Here is a 23468-nt window from a genome sequence, read left to right as displayed (position 1 = left end):
GTTGCCCTCTAGTGAGGAGTAATTGAATCTGTGTAATGAGATATTTCTACATAATAGACTATGGCACCATATAGGGAATTGGGTGCCATTTTGGACACAGCCCATGCCTTATTCGCAACCCTGAATCACCTTGTGATGAAGTTAGCAAAGTTGGTATACTGGTATTCGGCTCTTTATGGAAGAACAGAAGACTTTACAAGCCAATATTGTCTCTGCATTATGAACCCTAACAAGCTATGCGTCGCCCACACGACCATGTATAGATAAAGAGACTGTGGAACAGCGGCGAGAAACTCAGATGGACACTTCCAATTGAAATCCTCATTATTTTCTCTTTCTGTGAAACTCTGGTGAAGGCAAAGAGTCGAAACTTGTTGGTTTGTACACAATAAATAAGCTTTCCTACTAACTTCTATTGTCATCTGAGAGTATCTGAACCTGTACTACAGCTCTGATTATTTGCCAGAGCAATGGAAGAATGCATTCACATTGAGGTATGTATGTAGATCAATGGCTCTTGGTTTAGCTCTGCGCTGAATTTTAGAAAATATTTTAGAGGCCTCCCATCTTGGCGGTGTAGCGAAATGTTTGCATTTTTAAAGGCCAATTTCCTGCAATTCTACACATTTTGCCTTGGAGCTGAGAGAAAAAGTTGCAGTTTTCAAGTTAATTTCCTGCAATTCTATGCATTTTGCCATGCATGGCTAATGATGTGTTTTTTTGCTCAAACATAACAGCAAAATCAATACTGCTAAATTCCTTGTTTTTGGAATTGTCAATTCTCCTTGATTGTCTACCTTTTATTTTGGTAAATTGTTAGTTCTCAAAGAATATATTATAAAAATGTAAAAAAATGATATATATATATATATATATATATATCTATGGATATAGATATATAGATAGAGAGATATATATATACATTATGTTTTATACATACTTTTAAAATCGGGTTTAAGTCATTTATGTTTACACTTGTTTACATTGTTTTTCCATCCCGAAAATTCATTCCAAAAACACTGTTTGGACATAAATAACGCTTAGACGGACCGCCCAAGTATTTTAAAAAGCTGAAAAATCCATGTGAGTAGAAATAAGAGGGAGAGATATAGGTTGATTAGTATGCCGTGTAGCTCAGCTCAGGACTTAGGTGGGCTTATCTGCAAGTGCCTCTGAGGGCTTTCACCTCAGTAGTGAAAATGTGTGAGGAAGACTGCACACACACACACACACACACACACAGCAAGTCTGTGTGGAGGTATTAATATGAAGATCCCAGTGAAAGTGAAGGCCACGTATTTGCGTGTGTGTGTGTGTGCGTGTCCAGTTGAGTCAGTGAACTCATTGGGATGCAGTTCGTTCTCGTATCAGGAGAGCATTCAGCCGTGTACCTTCGCTCTTCAATCTATCTTTGGCATTGTAATTGAATACCAAAGACAAATTGTACATTTCTAAGACCCCTGTGTGTGTCACACCGATACATGATCCCATTAGGTTCGGCTTGTCACAACCAAAATGGGCCACCGGAGGGGGTGGTTTTTCCAATGACTCATGCTGAAACGAAGACCTCCGGTATTATTATTATTTTTTTGCCTTTATTTAACTAAGCAAGTCAGTTAAGAACAAATTCTTATTTACAATGACGGCCTACACCGGCCAAACCTGGACAACGCTGGGCCAATTGTGAGCCGCCCTATGGGACTCCCAATCAAGAACCGGTTTGTGAAACAGCCTGGATTCGAACCAGGGTGTCTGTTGTGACACCTCTAGCACTGAGATGCAGTGCCTTAGACCTGCATCTCACCCTTAGATATTTACAGTATTATAAGTCCTCTTTTTACTTCACTCACGCATGCCGCCCCCCCCCCCCCCCCAGGTGTGATATGTGATGTGAGGTGTGTATAATTCAGTGCAGTCTCTCTCCGGCCTACAGTGTGAGGTGTGTCGTACCGTGGGTGATGTTGAGCTCGTTGCCCACCGCAAGGCTCCAGACCTTTCCCCTGACGCTTGGGGGCACGCCCTGCCACCAGAGCTCCCTGACCCGCCGAGACGTACACATGGCACTCCAGTTGGGCAGAATCTCCAGGTTCCAGGTCTGGGCGGCGTTGCCGATGCTCTCCTCCAGCTTGCACCTGTCCTCCAGTTGCTTCCTCCTCTTCTGGGCCTCCTTGAGCTCTACAGAGGGAGGGAAGGGAGAGAGTGTTAGACAACAATATAATAGAAATATGTGGTCCTCTGTAGCTCAATTGGTACAGCATGGTGTTTGCAACGGCAGGATAATTGGTCTGATTCCCGGGAATGTCCATATGTTTAAAAAAAAAAATGCACGCATGACAGTAAGTCACTTTGGATAAGTACATCAGCTAAATTGCATTATATTAGACATTCTAATTATAATATTACCATATACAGTTGAAGTCGGAAGTTTACATTACGCAAATTTTGCTACAACTTTGGAAGTATGCTTGGGGTCATTGTCTATTTGGAAGACCCATTTGTGACCAAGCTTTAACTTCCTGACTGATGTCTTGAGATGTCGCTTCAATATATCCACATAATTTTCTTTCCTCATGATGCCATCTATTTTGTGAAGTGCACTAGTCCCTCCTGCAGCAAAGCACCCCCACAACATGATGATGCCTTTACCCCCGTGCTTCACGGTTGGGATGGTGTCTTCGGCTTGCAAGCCTCCCCCTTTTTCCTCCAAACATAATAATGGTCGTTATGGCCAAACAGTTCTATTTTTGTTTCATCAGACCAGAGGACATTTCTCCAAAAATTACAATCTTTGTCCCCATGTGCAGTTGCAAACCGTAGTCTGGATTTTTTATGGCGGTTTTGGAAAAGTGGCTTCTTTCTTGCTGAGCGGCCTTCCAGGTTATGTCGATATAGGACTCGTTTTACTGTGGATATAGATACTTTTGTACCCATTTCCTCCAGCATCTTCACAAGGTCCTTTGCTGTTGTTCTGGGATTGATTTGCACTTTTCGCACCAAAGTACGTTCATCTCTAGGAGACAGAACGTTTCTCCTTCCTGAGCGGTATGACGGCTGTGTGGTCCCATGGTGTTTATACTTGCGTACTATTGTTTGTACAGTTGACCGTGGTACCTTCAGGCTTTGGAAATTGCTCACAAGGATGAGCCAGACTTGTGGAGGTCTACAATTTGTTTCTGAGGTCTTGGCTGATTTCTTTTGATTTTCCCATGATGTCAAGCAAAGAGGCACTGAGTTTGAAGGTAGGCCTTGAAATACATCCACAGGTACACCCCCAATTGACTCAAATGATGTCAATTAGCCTATCAGAAGCTTCTAAAGCCATGACATAATTTTCTGGAATTTTCCAAGCTGTTTAAAGGCACAGTCAACTTAGTGTATGTAAACTTCTGACCCACTGGAATTGTGATACAGTGAATGAATAATAATCTGTCTGTAAACAATTGTTGGAAAAATGACTTGTGTCATGCATAAAGTAGTTGTCCTAATCGACTTGCCAAAACTATAGTTTGTTAACAAGAAATTTGTGGAGTGGTTGAAAAACGAGTTTTAATGACTCCAACCTAAGTATGTAAACTTCTGACTTCAACTGTAAGTACTAGAGTGCATTCGCAAAGTATTCAGACCCCTTCCTTTTCCCACATTTTGTTACATTACAGCCTTTTCTAAAATTTATTTTCCCCCCTCATCAATCTACACACAACACCCCTTAATAACATAGCCAAAAAAGTTTTCAACATTTTCTGGGAAAGGTACCAAAACATTTCGGCAGCATTGAAGGTCCCCAATAACACAGTAGCCTCCATTTTTAAATGGAAGACGTTTGGAACCACCAAGACTCTCCCTAGAGCTGGCCGCCTGGCAAAACTGAGCAATCGGGGGAGAAGGACCTTGGTCAGGGAGGTGACTAAGAACCCGATGGTCACTCTGACAGAGCTCCAGAGCTCCTCTGTGGAAATGGGAGAACTTTCCAGAAGGACAACCATCTCTGCAGCACTCCACCAATCTGGCCTTTATGGTAGTGGCCAGACGGAAGCCACTCCTCAGTAAAAAGGCACATGACTGCCCGCTTGGAGTTTGCCGAAGGAACCTAAAGGACTCTCAGACCATGAGAAACAAGATTCTCTGGTCTGATGAAACCAAGATTCAACTCTTTGGCTTGAATGCCAAGCGTCATGTCTGGAGGAAACTTGGCACCATCCCTATGGTGAAGCATGGTGGTGGCAACATCATGCTGTGGGGATGTTTTTCAGCGGCAGGGACTGGGAGACAAGTCAGAGAGATCCTTGATGAAAACATGCTCCAGAGCGCTCAGGACCTCAGACTGGAGCGAAGGGTTCACCTTCCTACAGGACAACGACTCTAAGCACACAGCCAAGACAACGCAGCAGTGGCTTCGGGACAAGTCTCTGAATGTCTTTGAGTGGCCCAGTTTTTGCTTTGTCATTATGCTTTGTCATTATTGTCTGTAGATTGATGAGGGATAAAAACGATTTCATCCTTTTTAGAATAAGGCTGTAACGGAACAAAATGTGGAAAAAGTCAAGGGGTCTGAATACTTTCCGAATGCACTGTATGTCACCATTATATACTGTAGTATCCTTTTAAGACCGCTGATCTGTAAGGATGTCATGGTTGAAAGCAGTATAGTGGGAACCCATCCAGTCAGTTTTCACGATAGACAGTAGCCATTATAAAAATATCTAAGGCTGCGTTTACACAAGCAGCCCAATTCTGATCATTTTCCACAAATCAGATCAGCTAATTTTACCAGTAATTGGGCAAAATATCAGAATTGGCTGCCTGTGTAAACTAAAAAGCTGGAAAGTTAGAAATGCATTCCATTTATTTTGACTATGAGTGGTCAAGACAGAAAGGAGGATTTTTGAGAGCAATGGGGGTGAGGGAATATCAATAAAAAAAATGGCCGGATATGATACAGATGAATACACACCTCTCTTCTTCGCCTGGGCCACCATCTCCTCATACTGTTGTCGGTGTTTCTGTGCCTCCTCTGCAGGCTTGGCTGGCAGATTACTGCAACACAACACATCCCAGAGAGTGAATGTGGGTGAGTGAGTGTGTGAAGTTTAAACTTGGTCCCTCGCATTATTCATGGTGGGGTATTAGAGGAGAAGAAAGGCAATGAAAATGAGTGAGGGAGGGTTGCAAAGGGAGAGAGAGAACACACTTCTATCACCATTTTGGCACAGACACCACCTTACACTTTCACCTCTAAATATTCTACAGGATTACAGCCACAAACACCTTCTTCATTGTGGCGTAAAGAAAGAGAGGGGCATTAAACGTTCAGTAGCCTCTCTCTCTCTACCGTCAACTGTACCTAGCCCACCTCTCATATAAGAGTTAGGAAACCATATGGGCTAGGCTGGTATAAACAAGATAGAATGATGCAGGGGAGACAGAAAACAGAGAGAGAGAGTGCTGCTAATAGGTTCTCTCTACATGGTCCTGCTGCAGTGCAGTTCGAGAGAGAGGTGGGGGGTAAAGGAATAGTGCTGAGCGACTAGTGCTTCTTGAGGTCGGTTTGGTTTTGGTTTGATTATTACAAAATAATCACGGTTTACAATTTAAGTTCCGATCATTTTTCTTAAAACGGACCTGAAGAGTGAAAATCATGTTTTTCATCAAATTGGATGATATTTAGATTAAACCAATTCATAGTAGATTGACCCAAGTATTAGAAATGACTGTAGCTGGTAAATTGACAAAGCTGATCATAAAGTCACTGGTCCCCTCCCCCCTCCCCCGTGTCAAACGCTTGGATTCAGGAGACAGGCATTACTTCCGTCATTACGTAACGTCATATAATTTTAACTCATTAAAATATGTAACGCCCAGTGCTCGACTCAGACTGAAATAGGTACCGGTACTCATTTTGGGTGCCGGTAGAGTTCATATTTAGGTGCAGGAGCTCCACAATACTTTTGACCTAATACTCTATAAAGAGGAACAGGAGTTCAAGCAGTAGAACATTTTAGGTGCCGGTACTCAAGTCAAGCAGTGGTAACGCCTTAAAACTGTCATCACATGGGCACGTCACAGGGCTTTGCTTACAAAACAGTAAGATTGCTCCAGCAGAACATGGCTGGTAACTAACCCTTTTTCATCTGTCTTGTGACTTAAAGCAAGCAAGCTACTTACCAGCATACCGGAAAAAGCACACTGTGCAGGGAACTGGATGTCATAGTGACATTAACAGAGGATCAGGGGATCTTGCAAGCGCTGACCATAATGTAAGTATCAGAGTTTGATGAGTCTGACACGGTGGCTGTAACTGTTTTGACTTGTGAACGGAATATTTTCTGTAACACACTTGATAGTCACTATATGGTTTTTGTTCTTCCATCCCGAAACCCTCTATATTGAGTCTGAGGAATGCCAGCACACAACATCTACTCTGTCTGCACAGGTTCCCCAGGAAACCACCACAGCAGGAAGGCAAAGAATATGCTGTGGGGGATATGCTGTGAAAATGGTTCTTACAGACAGTGGCAAGTCAAATTCAAGTACTTTTTCAAGCATTAACATTTATTTTCAAAGACCATCATTTTATATTAGTTCCTATTATGCAATTGTTTCTAGTTGCCATCAGATGGTGGTATATCACCACAACCCACCCCCCCCCCCAAAAAAAAAAATCTATTCCTTACAACTTCTACTCAATAATACGAGTTTAACTACTTAGTGGTTCGTCCTTTAAAAGTTGCAGCGTACTGCAGCACAGCTTGCGTGGTGCCGCAGAACTCTATGCCAACCACTGGTACCATTAATGCTAGTTAGTGCTAGTTTGACCACCAGAGGGCATCTTTGAGATAGCCTTCAATAGCGGCTGTACTAGAGAATTTAAAACTTTTTTTTTTTTACGAATGGGACTGATTAAGAAATTTTGCTGAATTAATTTTATTGTGTTTCTATTCTAAGTAGAATATTGTGTTATTATTGTTAATATTGTGTTTCTATTCTAAGTTGAACCCCCCCGTCGGGGAGGAATGAGTAGGCTGTCCTTGTAAATAAGAATTTGTTCTTAACTACCGCGCCTAGTTAAATAAAAGGTTACGCTAAGAGCATAACATTTATACACCCTAATTGTGTAATTGTAGTCTAATCAATATCCAAACGGAGATTCAGTGAAAATAAAAATCTCATTGATTTATCAGACCAGTCCCCATGCTTGTCTCAGAGCAACGCGAAACAGTGCTAAAATAGTTGTAGGCTATTGCTTCAAATCCTATTGCTTCTAACTTCAGTACGCTCTTTAAGTAAATAAGACCTACATAACTTTTAACAGCACATTACTCAACACTAGTGAGACTCATGTTGCCTACGGTAAGCCCACAGTATATCGAAAAATATGACGTGACTCTCCACCAATAATTACATATAGAGGATTAGAGGATTCTAAATTAAAACCAAAAGCCGCCTCGTGGGTCTCCCGGTGGCAGCAGTCACGGGTATCGAACCTGCATCTGTAGCAATGCATTTTGCACTGCGCGATCCCACATCCACTCCGGAGCCCCCATCCACAAAGTATCAAAATACAGAGAGGTGTTGGTAAAGGTATATTGTCCTGCTAATTGGACTACAAGTGTTTGAAAACCTGTTTTAAAAATGCCACCAGCTGTCCATCAATACTGTAAATAAAAACACAGCATCTTGTTTACATTCTTTATTGTAACCACAATGTCACAAATAATTTGTATCTACATTTACAATTACTTTTAGAGTTTGGGATTAATTTGATTAATAGTATGGTGTTTCTATTACAAGAAAAACAAAAAACCCTCTGGGTTTCCGTTAGGATGGAACGGAAAATATGGCGCTGTACAACGTGACGGTCGGGAGTAGAATCCCCAAGTTGTGCGGGCACGCGGAAGACTGGGGTTCAATTCCAAGATGGGGAGGAATGAGTAGGCTGACCTAGTTAATAAGAATTTGTTCTTAACTGACTTGCCTAGTTAAATAAAGGTTACACTAAGAGCATAACATTTCTACACCCTAATTGTAGTCTAACCAATACCCAAAACGGAGATTCAGTCAAAATAAAAATCTCATTGATTTATCAAGACCAGTCCCCATCCTTGTCTCAGAGCAGCGTGAAACAGTGCTAAAATAGTTGTAGGCTATTGCTTCAAATCCTATTGCTTCTAACTTCAATATGCTTTTAAAATAAATAAGACCTACACCACTTTTAACAGGACATTACTCAACACTAGTGAGACTCATGTCGCCTAAGGTAGGCCTACAGTATATCAAAAAATATGACGTGACTCTAAATAATTACATATAGAGGATTCTAAATTAAAACCAAAAGTTGTCTCATTGGTCTCCCGGTGGACGCCGGCACGGGTATTTGTAGCAACGTACTTTGCATTACGTTGCGGTGACTTAGACAGCTACGCCACTGGGGAGGCCCCATCCAAAGTATCAAAAATACAGAAAGGTGTTGGTATATTGTCATAATGGGCTATTATAATACTGTACATGGTGTCCAGGTCAGCATAACCAAAACATTTATTTATTAAAGACTATCAGAATGAATGTTGGTACTTATTTATTTAGATCCAAAGCCATGAATGAGTGAGTCACTCAGCTTTATGTAGGTGCCGGGCTATATGGCTATGCTATCAACTTGATAATATATAAAATTATATTTTGGAGGTTACTTCGTTTTCATAAAAATGAAAGTGAGCGATTGCAATCTGAATAAAGGCCAAAATAATATTTGTAAAGAAATTGCAACCAATCATGGCCGGTTGTGATACAGCCAACCTAGCTTAGAATTCTCCCCCTACCTTCCTTCTAGGCAAGTCGATTGTCCAGCTACCTGCTAAAAGCCATTATTTTATTAACGAAAGCATAAAGATGCCATTATTAGTTACATTGTTATAGTTTGAACGTGCAGACTTGCACTAAGAACAGCAGGAACGTTTCCCTAGTCAGCGCCATTATTAGTGCAATGCCCCCCCTTAAAGTGTTGCTCTGTGCTACCCAGTGTGGCGGGGTGGGTGTCCACCCCCCCCCCTTCCTCTTCCTCCCTTCCCCATGGGCTAGGTCCATCTTCTGAACGTGGTTCTGCGGCACATCCCGTGCCCCCTGCCCTCATGCCTTGAACATCGCACCACTTTCAGTTGATACAGCTGGAGAACTGCAAGGCAATCACATTGTGCGCCACTCGGGAGCCATGACCAATATATATATTGTCCTGCTAATAACAGGGTTAATAATATATCTGAGAATATTCAAGGGGCTTTTATATAATTCTAAATTAATAATAATCATCATCATCGCTTTGTTTATTTTGTTCTCAAACAACGTAAAATGAGCGAGAAAAAGGCCATTCTTGAACTTGGGTTGAGACATTGCTACTAATTTGTAAATAAAGCCAGTTTGTTATTTAGAATGATTTATTTCTGTTTTTAGAGGGACAGAAACCAAAAACCTACAGTCATCTCATGGGTCTCCCCATCGGGGACAGCACAGGTATTGAACCAGCATCTGTAGCAACACAGCTTGCACTGCTATGCTGTGCCTTAGACTGTTGTGTCACTCAGACACCGTACAACATGACCGGTCGGGAGTGGGCTACACGACCACAGTACGAGCAAAATAATCCTAACAAAATAAAATTATCAAAACCTTAGTGTAACAACAGTTTTAGTAAGTAATACTGAAGTCAATTATCTATTTAAGTTCATGTCGCCCATTCATTGTCAGTTAGAGACACAGTAGGACCCAAAAGCATAATCAGTGCTCTAACTCCCCCTTGTGCTGGTCTGGAGTAATGAAGTGGTGATGCAGGGTACCGTACTAAACCATAAATTACCTCTAAGTCGCGCAGCATAATCGCAAATCTTTGAGTGGAGCGACCATTGTATTTACTACATACTGGAGTGGTAAGTACTGATGATCTTGACTTATGTACTTATATGAACTGTAACGGAGTCAAATCTTTGAAATTGTTGCATGTTGCGTTTATATTTTTGTTCAGGGTACATGATAATAATATGAAATTGTCTTTATATTTCAGTAAATGTCAGGTCCCACAAGCTGCCCTAACACATAATGACATGACAGTTAATTCTGACAGTGTAAAATGCCCTTCGTTGACTCTAAAATGTTTAATTCTATTCCCATTTGAAGAGAAACAAGTTAATGTGTTTGATGAGATTACAGATTCTCTCAGGGGACCCCATTTTAAAACAATTTCCACTGTCAAAGGCGTCTCTCTGCCACTGGCCAATGTAGGTCTGGGTAGATTGTTTCACCTCTCGGCCTGTGTCGTGGGCAGAGTTTCCCATTGGACAGAGTGGTGAATGAATGGGCTGCTAACAAGGCAAATCTGAGGGAGCAGGCGAACGTAACAAGCATACATGAATCATTCACGATTCCACTCGATCGCAAAGGTAGGCACAATTAGAACACAGATCAAGAAGCCTTTGGAGAGTTGATCAATGCTGGGAATGCAAGTGGGTAAACGATCATTAACTAAATAAATCTAAATTTGCCCAGGCATTTTAGCTATTGATGTGACGTTTGGCGGCGCCTAATCAGTCACTTCCGTACCTGCCTGGCTGAGTGGCAGTGTGGGTGGAATGAGCGAGCTCGCCTGGCAATCAGAGCACGAAACACGTGAGGAAATAAAACTTCTGCCTCAATTAATTCGCATTTTTGTAATATTTTTCATATTAACATATTTGATCATTTTCTGTTCTCTTCTCATTTTAATTCAAGTTCTTTTCAAGTACCAACTTGAGAACATTTTCATGGTGTTCCAGTACTTGAATTTCAGAGTGCCAAATTCAAGTACTTTAAGCACCTCATGCCCCTTGTGCGAACCCTGTGTGAAGCCTTTGAAGACAGACTCAACATACTGTCAGTCATAGTTATTCATTTCAAATCAACTGAGCATTTCAGTCACACATATTCCAAATACAAACACTGAAAAGTTTAACTAAAAAGTGCACAACCAAATATTGCACATTTCAAATTGAGTACCTCAAAAATACCAGAAAAAACAGACATAGAATGAGTAGATCCCTACATAAACTAATTGATAGCTTAACTCAGGACAGTAAATAAAAAGGACATTAAATTCACTACCCATTTAACAAACATTTCCCTTTTCAAAACATTACAGGCTACATAGACAGGCTCCAGGATCTCCTCTTCAACTAGGTTACCCTTGATCCAGCGCCGTATGTGGGGAAGCGTGCTTCTACACCTGCATTGCTTGCTGTTTGGGGTTTTAGGCTGGGTTTCTGTACAGCACTTTGAGATATCAGCTGATGTACGAAGGGCTATATAAATACATTTGATTTGGGTTTGTCAGCTGTCCATCCCAGAACCCCTGTATGCCCAGTGTGAGAGGCCTGACGAGGCCATAGCTGGATTTGTCTCTCGCTTCAATCTTGGGGATGGCTGAAGCTAAGTGGGAGACTGAAGCCTGCTTGATTGAAGCGGGGTACATAGGTGCCCCTCCTCTCCCGCTCCCCTCCCCATCAATCTCTGCAGTTGGTTGCATTTCCTAAAGCCCAAGTAATTCAGTTTTATGTGATATCACATTTTGTTACTTGGTCTATTTTTTTTCAAGCATTCGGACGGGAGATGAGTGTTACAAATTGTACGAATCAATGGGGTGCCTATATTAGGCTCATGGCTCTAATAATTTTTGGAATGACATCACCATTATTTCTCACTTTTATTTCTCACGAGTGTTTGTTTAGGTTCATCAATATTTTGGCTATGCTAGCCTATTTACATGATCAAATAAACGTTTGATCAATATATACAATTCTGAACATAGTCATTTATAACGCTAACACAGAGGCACCAATAAATTGTCCAGTGCACTTATTGTATGCTGTTTTCATGTACATTTCCTTATGTCTAAGATTCTAAAGGTGACTCTGGCTTCACTAATTCTTGTGAAGAAGTGTATCAGTGAACAGTGTTCTGTAATTAGTTACAAAACAATAGAAATGCAATTGTTTATTGCTGCGGTTTGTCTGATATCCAACGGGCATGATCAGCTCTGTTGACCACGAGAGCGTTTTGCTGAGAAAAATGGGGCGAGGTACACTATTTAGGCTCGGAATGACATCTGGCCGATTGTGTAACTTGATACCTGGCAACAACCACGAGGGTGTTTCAAAGAGCAGTCAGTCAAGGGAAGCTCATGAATATAAGCCCCCCCCCCACCCCCCCCCGCCCACTCGACCTATTCTTTAAAACTTCCTGATAGTTAGAGATGAACGAAAAAGGTACAATTTCTTCAATTTTGAGCATTTTAATAGTGTACAAATATTATGGGTGATGTTTTGGTCATTCAAAGGCTATTTTTTACTTGGGAAATAGGATGACTATGTATGTGAATGACCCCTACAACATGACCCCCTATAACTGCAATTTTTATTTTATTTTTTATTTTTATTTTACCAGGTAAGTTGACTGAGAACACGTTCTCATTTGCAGCAACGACCTGGGGAATAGTTACAGGGGAGAGGAGGGGGATGAATGAGCCAATTGTAAACTGGGGATTATTAGGTGACCATGATGGTTTGAGGGCCAGATTGGGAATTTAGCCAGGACACCAGGGTTAACACCCCTACTCTTACGATAAGTGCCATGGGATCTTTAATGACCTCAGAGAGTCAGGACACCCGTTTAACGTCCCATCCGAAAGACGGCACCCTACACAATGATTAGATAGATGTTCTTCTTCTTCTTCGTTTTTATGTTTTATTATCTCAATGCCATACTGTGTTTAACTGTGTTGGATCTTGCCTAGCCATCTCGTCTCAAGATGATCACAACGGAAATAAGTCCCAGACTTTGTGTGTTATCCTCGATGATTTTACTCATGTATGGCTTTTTCAAGTTTTATGTGTGCTTTTTTTTAATGGTCGAATTAATAAAAACAATTGTAAAAATAAGACTGTACGGGACCTTTAAACATAAAATGCACTATGCATTATGTGGGTTGAATGCTGTAACAATTAAAAAAACAATTCATAAAAGTCCCATGATGGTAGTGACTGCCCATTATTGTTTATCACATATTAACCATAACGTATTCACGTTACTTTATTTTAATAAAATATTTAAGTTGTGTATATTTTATTTATTTATTTGACAACTTTATAATTTCATTCCAAGTCATCATCTCATATCTATTGAGCTGCTGCTTATGCTGTCTGACAAAATCACTTTTTCAGTAGTTCTTCAAAGTAAATAAGGCATACTTTGACAACTGAATACTAACCATCAATCACTTACAGTGCCTTGCAAAAGCGGTTTTCCTATTTTGTTGCATTACAACCTGTAATTTAAATGGATTTTTATTTGGATTTCATAGAATGGCCATACAAAAGTCCAAATTGATGAAGTGAAATAGAAAAGGAAAAGTGGTGGGTGCATATGTATTCACCCCCTTTGCTATGAAGTCCATAAATAAGATCTAGTGCAACCAATTACCTTCAGAAGTCACATAATTAATTAAATAAAGTCCACCTGTGTGCAATCTAAGTGTCACATGATCGGTCACATACACCTGTTCTGAAAGGCCCCAGAGTCTGCAACACCACTAAGCAAGGGGCACCGCGAAGGCCAAGGAGCTCTCCAAACCACTCAGGGACAAAGTTGTGGAAGTATAGATCAGGGTTGGGATATAAAAAAATATCAGAAAATTTGAACATTCCACAGAGCACCATTAAATTCATTATTAAAAAATGGAAAGAATATGGCACCACAACAAACCTGCCAAGAGAGGGCCGCCTTCCAAAACTCACAGACCAGGCAAAGAAGGCATTAATCAGAGAGGTAAGAAAATAGAACAATTATAACCCTGAAGGAGCTGCAAAGCTCCACAGTAGAGATTGGCGTATCTGTCCATAGGACCACTTTAAGCCATACACTCCACCGAGCTGGGCTTTATGGAAAAGTGGACAGAAAAAAGCCATTGCTTAAAGAAAAAAATAAGCAAACACATTTGGTGTTCGCCAAAAGGCATGTGGGAGACTCCCCAAACATATGGAAGTAAGTACTCTGGTAGGATAAGACAAAAATTGAGCTTTTTGGCCATCAAGGAAAACGCTACGTCTGGCGCAAACCCAACACGTCTCATCACCCTGAGAACAACATCCCCACAGTGAAGCATGGTGGTGGCAGCATCATGCTGTGGGGATGTTTTTCATCATCAGGGACTGGGAAACTGGACAGAAATGAAGGAATGATGGATGGTGCCTAATACAGGGAAATTCTTGAGGGAAACCTGTTTCAGTCTTCCAGAGATTTGAGACTGGGATGGAGGTTCACCTTCCAGCACGACAATGACCCTAAGCATATTGCTAAAGCATCACTCGAGTGGTTTAGGGGGAAACGCTTATATGTCTTGGAATGGCCTAGTCAAAGCCCAGACCTCAATCCAATTGATAATCTGTGGTATGACTTAAATATTGCTGTACACCAGTGGAACCCATCAAACTTGAAGGAGCTGGAGCAGTTTTGCCTTGAAGAATGGGCAAAAATCCCAGTGGCTAGTTGTGCCAAGCTAATAGAGACATACCTCAAGAGACTTGCAGCTGTAATTTCTGCAAAAGGTGGCTCTACAAAGTATTGACTTCAGGGGGGTGAATAGTTATGCACACTCAAGTTCAGTTTTTTTTGTCTTATTTCTTGTTTGTTTCACAATAAAACATATTTTGACCTTCAAAGTGGTAGGAATGTTGTGTAACTCAAATGATACAACCCTCCCCCCAAAAACCTATTTGAATTCCAGGTTGTAAGGCAAAAAAAAATAGGAAAAATGCCAAGGGCGGTGAATACTTTCGCAAGCCACTGTAGATCATGTAGAGACGCCTCGAGAAGCAGCTGCTCTATATCCTCTAGATCGTGCATTCTTTTGTCTCTTCTCTCCCTCTCCAGACAAGTAGGCGTGCAATAGATTATAGGCGATGTAGTCATTTACCTCATTTTCTGCACTAAACTATGTAGACAATTGGCCTGTTGGAAACTACAACTCCCTACTACATCGCACAGTTCGGGCTTGGTCTGATTTCCATCTAGAGAAAGTACACTTTGAGAGCACAGAAGAAAAAAAACTAACAAAATGGAATTTAAATAATTGAAATGGTGTAGGTCAACTAGTTGTTTAAACACCCCATACAGAACCAAATCAGTCGATATAATAGAGAACAATCGCCAGAAATCACACGATATGAATCAGACTAGTTGGTCAGGTTCAAATCAACCTATCGGAATTTCGGAGTAGGCGCTAATGACATGTTTTATTGTGCTTTAACTGGAACTAGAAGAACTTCTGATATCCTTTCCCTTCGCCAAAAGTACGTAACAGATTTTTAAAAGTCTTTTTACCCAGGGATGGCTCGCTAATATGACCCATGGTAGGGAAGAACATTTCTTGGTTGCAATTCGATCTACACCACGATATGAAACGTTGATTTGAACCTTCTGCGGCACCCCACTGTCTGATTCATATCGCTTGATGTCTGATGCTAGTTGTCGATTATATCGACTGATTGCAATTGTATCGGGTGGTGTAAAAACCTGCGAACACACAGGAAACTGTTGACCGTGAAAAACCCAGCAGCGTTGCAATTCCTGACACAAACCGGTGCGCCTTGCACCTACTACCAAACCCCGTTCAAAGACACTTAAATATTTTGTCTTGCCCTTTCACCCTCTGAATGCCACACATAAACAATCCATGTCTCAATTGTCTCAAGGCTTAAAAATACTAATTGAACCCGTTTCCTCCTCATCTACACTGATTGAAGTGGATTTAATAAATTACATTAATAAGGGATCATAGCTTCACCTGGACTCACCTGGTCAGTGTATATCATGGAAAGGGCAATGGTTTTGTATACTGTGTGTATGAGAAAAATGGAAAGAGAGCGACCCATCCAAGTCATCCACCCTGAGGGCAGCACGGCAGAGAGCAGGGAGAGAGCTGGGCTGGTCTCATATTGATCCTGGCTAGACAGTCAATCCCAGATGTACTCAGTACAACAAAAAGGGAAAAGCCATTCGGATCCATAACTCAGAAGAAACGCCACTAACTCCTTCCTGCCTCAGTGAGAAGCTGCTCTGTTCTTGGTGTGTGTGTGGTACTTACGCAGCGCAGTCCTCCAGTGTATAAGTGTGTTTCTGTGCATACACGTGGGTGGGTGTGTATGTGTGTGTCTAGGTGGGAGGTACAGACGCAGGGTGGTCCTCCATTGTATACGTGCGTGTGTGTGTGTGTGTGTGTCTGTGTGGTACATACGCAGGGCGGTCCTCCAGTATAAGTGCTGTGGTGGAGAGGGGTTCAAAGTCCAGATTCTTCCTCACACTCTGTCTGGGAGACGGGGGACTGTGGCCAGGTCCATCTCTGCTACTGTTAGTGTCATATTCCTAGAACAGACAGAACACACGCACACTTAACACACACACGTACAGTGGAATATCATGTGTCACGAGATAAACTGATTTCATTTGCCAAGGTCGTATCTGCCACTTTTAGTTTCATATTCCTTCAGACAAAAACCGCATGCGCTCACAAAAATACACAAATATTCAATAGGTACAAAGAAATATCAAATCAGACGCTTGGGTTTATTCACCCGATTGAACAAACAGGAAAGTCTAATTGAAATCTAATGGCCCAGTAGTTGTTCAGTTGTTTCATATTACATTTTATATTACATTTTATAAGTCATAATCAAGTTCAACCTCAATGGGATTGGTATGCAGATCCGTGGTCTGGTAAAATGATATGTCTGAGACCTGGGGGCCTCTCAACCAATTCAAAACTAGAAGCATCTTATTAAAACCAATATAGAGCAGAGTAGAGTCTGGTAAAGGAAAAAAGCTAGGTGTCTGACATTTCATTTCCTCTAAAGACATTTATTTTGTCCCACGGTCCATTCACACACACACTTTTTTCCCCACACACCCCTGCTAGAAGCCTGACTACAGCCCTTTGGCCCTTAGCGGCACCTATCTGATGAGTGTGTCCCTGTCACGTCTCCTGTGTGGCTCAGAGTGGGTCGCCAGGGTTTTCGTTAGGAAAATTTGAATTGACCGGACATTTAAGAAATGTACCGGACCCATTTGCATTGGTTGTGTAACATGATTAGGGCGTCCACCCCCGGTTCACAGAATGACAGAAATCACATTTTGTTTATGGCAATTCATCTTAACAGAAAATGCAGCTCGGCTACAACGGCGTGCTCCATTCGTATTGAATGACGACGAACAATGAGTTTAGCCTGCTACATTTCCTGGCGCCTCCCTCCTGTCAGCATTGGTCTGGACATGACAGACTGTAGCCAATACCCTATGCGTATCACCTACACTTTGACATGTAGGCTAATTAATGATGTATTTACATACATTATTTGTCTTAACACAACAGCTAGCGTTTTTCAGTTTTCAAATCAATTTGACTAGCAGATTTGGGCACCTCTTGAAGGCCAAATGGCCCTGCCCCTAAAACCCCGAAATACCAGGCCTGATCAGACATAATTTTAATTGATCTGTTTGCCAGTGTCAACAGAGTAGGCTACCTTATCATTTTTGTCATATTAAAAAAAGATTCCGCTAATGTCTCCAGTCATATAAAGTGTAATAGAATTGAAGGACGTGTGTTTAATATGCCAACATTTTCCCGTGCAAAGGAGAAGAAACGTAGGCCTATAGCCTTCTCAAAGCCACTACGCGCTGCATTGAACACTTTTTTGCAAACAGTGATTGAGTTATCTTTTTTGCCTAAATTATGACTATCCAATCTAATTATCACTTTAGAAATAGAAGGCTATGTTACATAAGTCTGCAAATACAAAGTCTGCAAATACAAAGGATGGAATGCTTTATTATAAAAGGTGCATTTCTATGGTGAAAATTAGCTTCCCTAAACTTGAAACCCATGTGCCGCCTATGTTAGAATAACTGCCCACATCGACTTTTCCTCAGCCAACCAGACAAGTAAAGAACAGCAAAATGTCAATCTACTATCCCCCATAGTAGAAAAGCTGACCTATTCTGTTGGTCAGCTTGTCTTTCTGTGCGAAAAAAAAAATAGCCTATTCCAAACAGACTCTGGGACAGTTGTTGGTCAATAGATCCCAAATTCATTCAACCAGTAAGCCAAGGCTAAATCCATAATTATTTTTGTAAACAATGAGGCTCATGCAACAGATCAGAACATTCAGCATACAATATTGATACACTATTACTTCGTCCCATTATAAGCGCAGCAATGAGCACGAGGCAGTAGCCTACGCACAAATGTTTGTTTATAATGCAATTAGCGGCAAAACTATTTGTGACAGATTAATATATCTGTTCGGAATTTTGAAAGACCGAAGCTCTAAATATGCAACAATTAGCATGGGTCGCTAATATGACTAGGATTGTGCATTTGGCTACTGTACAATGAGAAAGTCGATTTGAAAACGGCTACTGGCTTCAATGGCATATGGAAGCCTTTGTAAAATAATTGCCTGCACGTTTTGGTTAGATTTTGGCTGGGCTACTTTGCAGAAAGGTAAGAAATAATATAATATGTAGTAAAACGTTCAGGTTTCAAACAATTAAGTATATGTTTTCAAAATGCATACTGCCTCCAGCTCATTGCAAAGTGGCGTGTGATGCCCTGAAGCCTGCATAGTTGCCTTTGCACTTGAATGGCGAGCAGTTGGAGAATTTCAAGCAGTTGGAGTGGTCCGTGGACACTTAAGGAACAGTAATGTTGAGTTTGTTTCATTTGGTGACCTCATGAAGGACAGGAGACACACATTATTGTTTCTTTGTTTGTATACACTTCTCAATGATGGGGTTTGCATCTGAATGTTGTATACAATAAATGATTGAGTATAGGAATACTTTTGTAAAGATAATGTGATCTTAGTCTTCTAAATTAGAATTGTTTTTCATAGTAACTTAGGATCAGTCAGTGTCCACGCCCTGTGAGCACAGACATTATAAGGCGTCATGGAACGCCCCCTTTTCTACTCCAGTATAAAACCCACTTCCTACAAAATTTACATTAGACCAGAAAACATGGAAGCTGTCGCTACATGTTGAAAAGACCAGAGAAAGTGGAGATCATCCACACGCGGAAATGGTTAAGAAATCTACAAACTAAAAACGAATTATTCAGACTGCAGCTGTTCAAATACTTTAGTCTGGTAAACGCATCCATTCTCTCGAACGACTGAATGGTACTCTGACGTATCCATTATAACAAACTACAACTACGACAGACTTTGAGCTCTGGTGGACAAACCAGAGACTTTCTGTTGATTGACTATCCAGCAGACGGACCGGCGAGCGCAGATGGACAACAAAGGCATACACTCATAAATATGTAAATAGCAATTTCTTTTCGAATGAGTGGTTGTTCATGTTCAAAGTATGAACATTTCCATGAGTGTAGTGTAGTCAACGTGGGTCCACTGAGTTTCTCGCTCTTGAGCTGGCCCCACCCCTTTCCTTTGTCTACCAAGCCGTCATATCGGCTTAGCACACTAGGGACTTTTCAGTGTATCATGTCAGTGTGTTTATGTAATTCTGTGATTGATTAGTTAGTAAATAACCAATTAACCCAATTTGTTTAATCGCTGATTCTTGATGCTAGGGTTAGTGCAAATATCCAATAGTTTGCAACGTTCAGGAATGACTGATGAGGTAATAATCCATTAGACTAATCGATAAGATATCTGAAGAGTTAAATTCAGGAAATTGCAACTATAAACAATATTTTCCCGTGGTGCCCCGACTTCCTAGTTAATTACTATTCCATGATTTGTTTAATCACGGAATAATTACACAGAGAATTGATAGTGAGCAGTCTTCACATTTAATGACAGCCTGTTGACGTACCATGACTAATGGAAACCCTGGTGTGTGTGGCCATATAGTACAAAAGACTGCAGCCTGAGTCAACAGGATCCGGTTAGCTCTGTGTTGGTGCTTATATAGACATAACATTGATTAGCCCAGTCATCCTGTTTCTGTAGCGTGAGGCAGCTTGATGTACAAGCACACCCCCTGGACGCTAGTCTATCACAGGGCCTTACCCACAATCCATCTCCCTAATGATGAGTGCCAAGTAGAGATACATCGGGTCCCATTTTTACAGTCTTTGGTATGACTCGGCCGGAGCTCGAACTACCAACCTCTGGACAGACACTAACTTCAAGGCCACTGAGTTGGTTTATCATAACCAGTATGTTTGCCATATTGAGAAGGGACACTTCATCTGTACTAAAAGGTGTTGTGTGCCTGTTCAGGATGTTGGTCAGGCATTCATTATGTTGTTGGCTATACGCCTTGTCACACTCAGGCCAGCTACAAGTCTATGAATTCTTAATGAATAAGAAAAAAACAATTCTAGTATACATCTGTTTGGGGAGTAACAGATTCCAATGTTTGAAGTGTGATTGTAAAGGGCTTTTCTTCAGAGTGGCCCACCCCACACTGGGTAATGTGCAAAGTGGGGTAGCCTAATCTAAATGGTCTTAAAGGAGGATGCCAGGCGTGAATGAGGGCCAGAGCCCACTGATTTAGTTCCCCTTATCACCACCGACAAAGGAGGGCCACTGCACTGGTGGGAAATGGGGAGGCGTTCTCGGAGTGCTGTGTCCTATAGATAGATAGATAGATAGATATAGATATATATATATAGATAGAGATAGAGGTGGTGACACAGAGCGGTAGAAATAAAAAGAGAAAAGGAGTGCGCAACGGATGGCAAAAGTGAGATGGATTGGTGGATGGATGAGGAAAGATACACAATTGAGTGACGGAAAATCCTGGCCCACCCAAGTCCATGTGCTGTATGCTAGACAGGAGTTTAGCTGGTGATTCAGAGATACAGTGCCGTGAAAAAGTATTTGCCCACTTTCAGATTCTCTATTTTTGCATATTTGTGATACTGAATGTTATCAGATGTTCAACCAAAACCTAATTATTAGACAAAGAGAACCTGAGTTTACAAATAACCACAGAAATATACACTTATTTTAATTAATTAACAAAGTTACGCAACATCCAAGTCCCCTATGTGAAAAAGTAATTGCCTCAGTACACTCAATAACTGGTTGTGCCACCTTCAGCTGCAATGACAGCAACCAAAATGAACGACATGGGTCCCATTATGCCTGGCGAAAACCAAACACTGCATTCCACAGTAAAAACCTTACACTATTCCAATGGTCAAGCTTGATGGTGGTAGTGTGATGGTTTGGGGATGCTTTGCTGTCTCAGAACCTGGACGACTTGCCATGAATTCTGCTCTGAGAATTCTAAATGTCAGGCCTTCTATCTGTGAGCTGAAGCTGAGGTGCAGCTGGGTCGTGCAGCAAGGCAATGATCCAAAACACAAAATCAAGTCTACATGAAAATGTCTAAAAAGCAACAAAATTGTGGTTCTGGAACAGCCTAGTCAAAGTCCAGACCTAATCCCAATTGAGATGTTGTGGCAGGACTTGAAATGAGCAGTTCATACTTGAAAACCAAAAAATTTTGCTGAGTAAAAGCAGTTCTGCATGGATGAGTGGGCCAAAATTCCTCCACAGCAATGTGAGAGACTGATCCAAAACTTCAGGAAGCATTTGGTTGGAGTCATTGCAGCTAAAGGTGGCACAACCAGTTATTGAGTGTAAGGGGGCAAATACTTTTTCACACAGGGGCATTGGGTGTTGAATAACTTAGTTTATGAAATATGTATGTCATTGTTGTGTTATTTGTTCACTCAGGTTCCCTTTAATATTAGGTTTAAGATCTCATAACATTCAGTATCAAAATATGCAAAAGTAGAGAACATTTGAAAGGGGGCAAATACTTTTTCACAGCACTAAGTCTGTGGCTGCAGAGAGGCAGGACTACTCAGAGCACAGGGCTGCTCAGAAGAGACAGTTGGTACTACACAGTGGTGACTGATTGAAAGGAGAGAGAGGAGACAGAGAAAGGGGGGGGGAAGAAAAGGGACCACTGAGAAAAGGGAGTCACAAATCTCTCTCCATCTCTCCCTGAGTTCTGTCGGCAACTAGGGAGGAAGCCTTGCCTGCTAGCCAGGGGATGGGGGAGAAGTCGTGAGCCTGCACTACTGAGAGAATGGGAGGAGGAGAGCAGAAGAGGGAGAAGGGGGGGGGTTGAAATCTGACACCTCTTCAGCGGCATTGCAGGTGCCACTAGCAAGGTGAAATGAAATTCAAGCCGTGAGCGAGAGAGAGGGAAGATCACATCCTGTTGTGATTGGGAGTCCCGTAGAGTGGCGCACTATTGGCCCAGCGTCGTCCGGGTTTGGCCGGGGTAGGTCTTCAGTGTAAATAAAAATATAAAAAATGAATTCCTTCCACTTCTGCTCTCTCACCACTCACAGGCTGAGAGAAAAGCTAAGCACATTATCTCTGATTAGGACCATAGTAAACAACAACACATTTATCAAACATATTGTTCTGCTCTCTACTGGAATAGCCTAGCTTAGCGTTTCAGCTTTCACAATGAACTAACAAGCTCTGCTCTTTGTGCTGTTGAATTAGCCTGGTCTAGCATTTCACTGCTACAGCTAGGATGTCATAACGGTAATCATGAAATCCTATAGGGAGACTGACTTTAGCACTTTTAGAGGCTCAGGTGGCAACGGTATCCCCGGGTTACCTGTCTCCAGGGAACATGCATCATTATGCCAAGGTTTCAGATCTATGGTTATTAACTTTCTCTCATTTCCTGATGATGTAGGTGGCTCTCTGTGTCTGTTTGCATGCCTGGCCAGTCTGCCTGGTTCCATGGCTCAGTGTTCTGAGTGATGGCAATTAGACAAGGAGAAACTAAGCAATAAGTAGGGATGCACGATATACCGGTGAACATATCGGTATCGGACGATATTAGCTAAAAATGCCAACATTGGTATTAGCCGATGTCTAGTTTAAATGTGCAAAACCGATGTCAAAGCTGACGTGCATACCTATATAAACGTAGGTACAGGATATAATGACATCCCGTAAAACTTTGCGCAACACAGCATTCCTAACCTAGCCCACAATGTCTGCTGTGTGGAGCGAGCAGTCAACAAGTCGAGCAGTCATTTGAAAGAGTAAGAAAATTTCAGCGAGACAACTCAAAAAGGCAAAATCCTTTAAAGCAAAAATAATGGAATTCATTGCCCTTGGCAGTCAACCGTTCTGTCGTGGGTGATGTTGGCTTTCGCCGACTGGTCGAGCACCGGTACACACTACAAAGTGAGCTATTTTTAAGATGTTGCCCTACCGGAGTTACACAGTAATAGCTTCAATGCTATTAGCTTCACGACATACATACTATGGAACGCCGTTTGAGTCTTTGTGTATAAAAAAAAGATACAGTAGCACTGTCAAAGCTGTACAAAAAAAGTCTGCAAACAAGCAAACGTCGGCCACAAACGATGTGTTTACAATACCGCG

At 41.5% G+C, this 23468-nt stretch overlaps 1 protein-coding gene across 2 annotated transcripts in view; it reads right to left on the bottom strand.

Annotated features, from left to right (window-relative positions):
• Positions 1 to 23468, bottom strand: part of LOC129835056 (TBC1 domain family member 14-like) — a 73136-nt gene that overhangs the window by 7935 nt on the left and 41733 nt on the right. For both annotated transcript variants that reach the window (XM_055900403.1, XM_055900404.1), the window contains 3 exons: positions 16307 to 16434; positions 4952 to 5034; positions 1951 to 2175 (listed from right to left, as the gene is read on the bottom strand). In XM_055900403.1, the coding sequence (XP_055756378.1) occupies positions 1951 to 2175; positions 4952 to 5034; positions 16307 to 16434 (436 nt within the window). The remainder of the gene's footprint in view (positions 1 to 1950; positions 2176 to 4951; positions 5035 to 16306; positions 16435 to 23468) is intronic.

This window comes from Salvelinus fontinalis, chromosome 36 (genome assembly GCF_029448725.1).
Source record: "Salvelinus fontinalis isolate EN_2023a chromosome 36, ASM2944872v1, whole genome shotgun sequence".
Lineage (NCBI taxonomy): Eukaryota > Metazoa > Chordata > Actinopteri > Salmoniformes > Salmonidae > Salvelinus > Salvelinus fontinalis.
The sequence above is the reverse complement of the archived record's forward strand: the minus strand, read 5'-3'. Positions and strand labels throughout refer to the sequence as shown.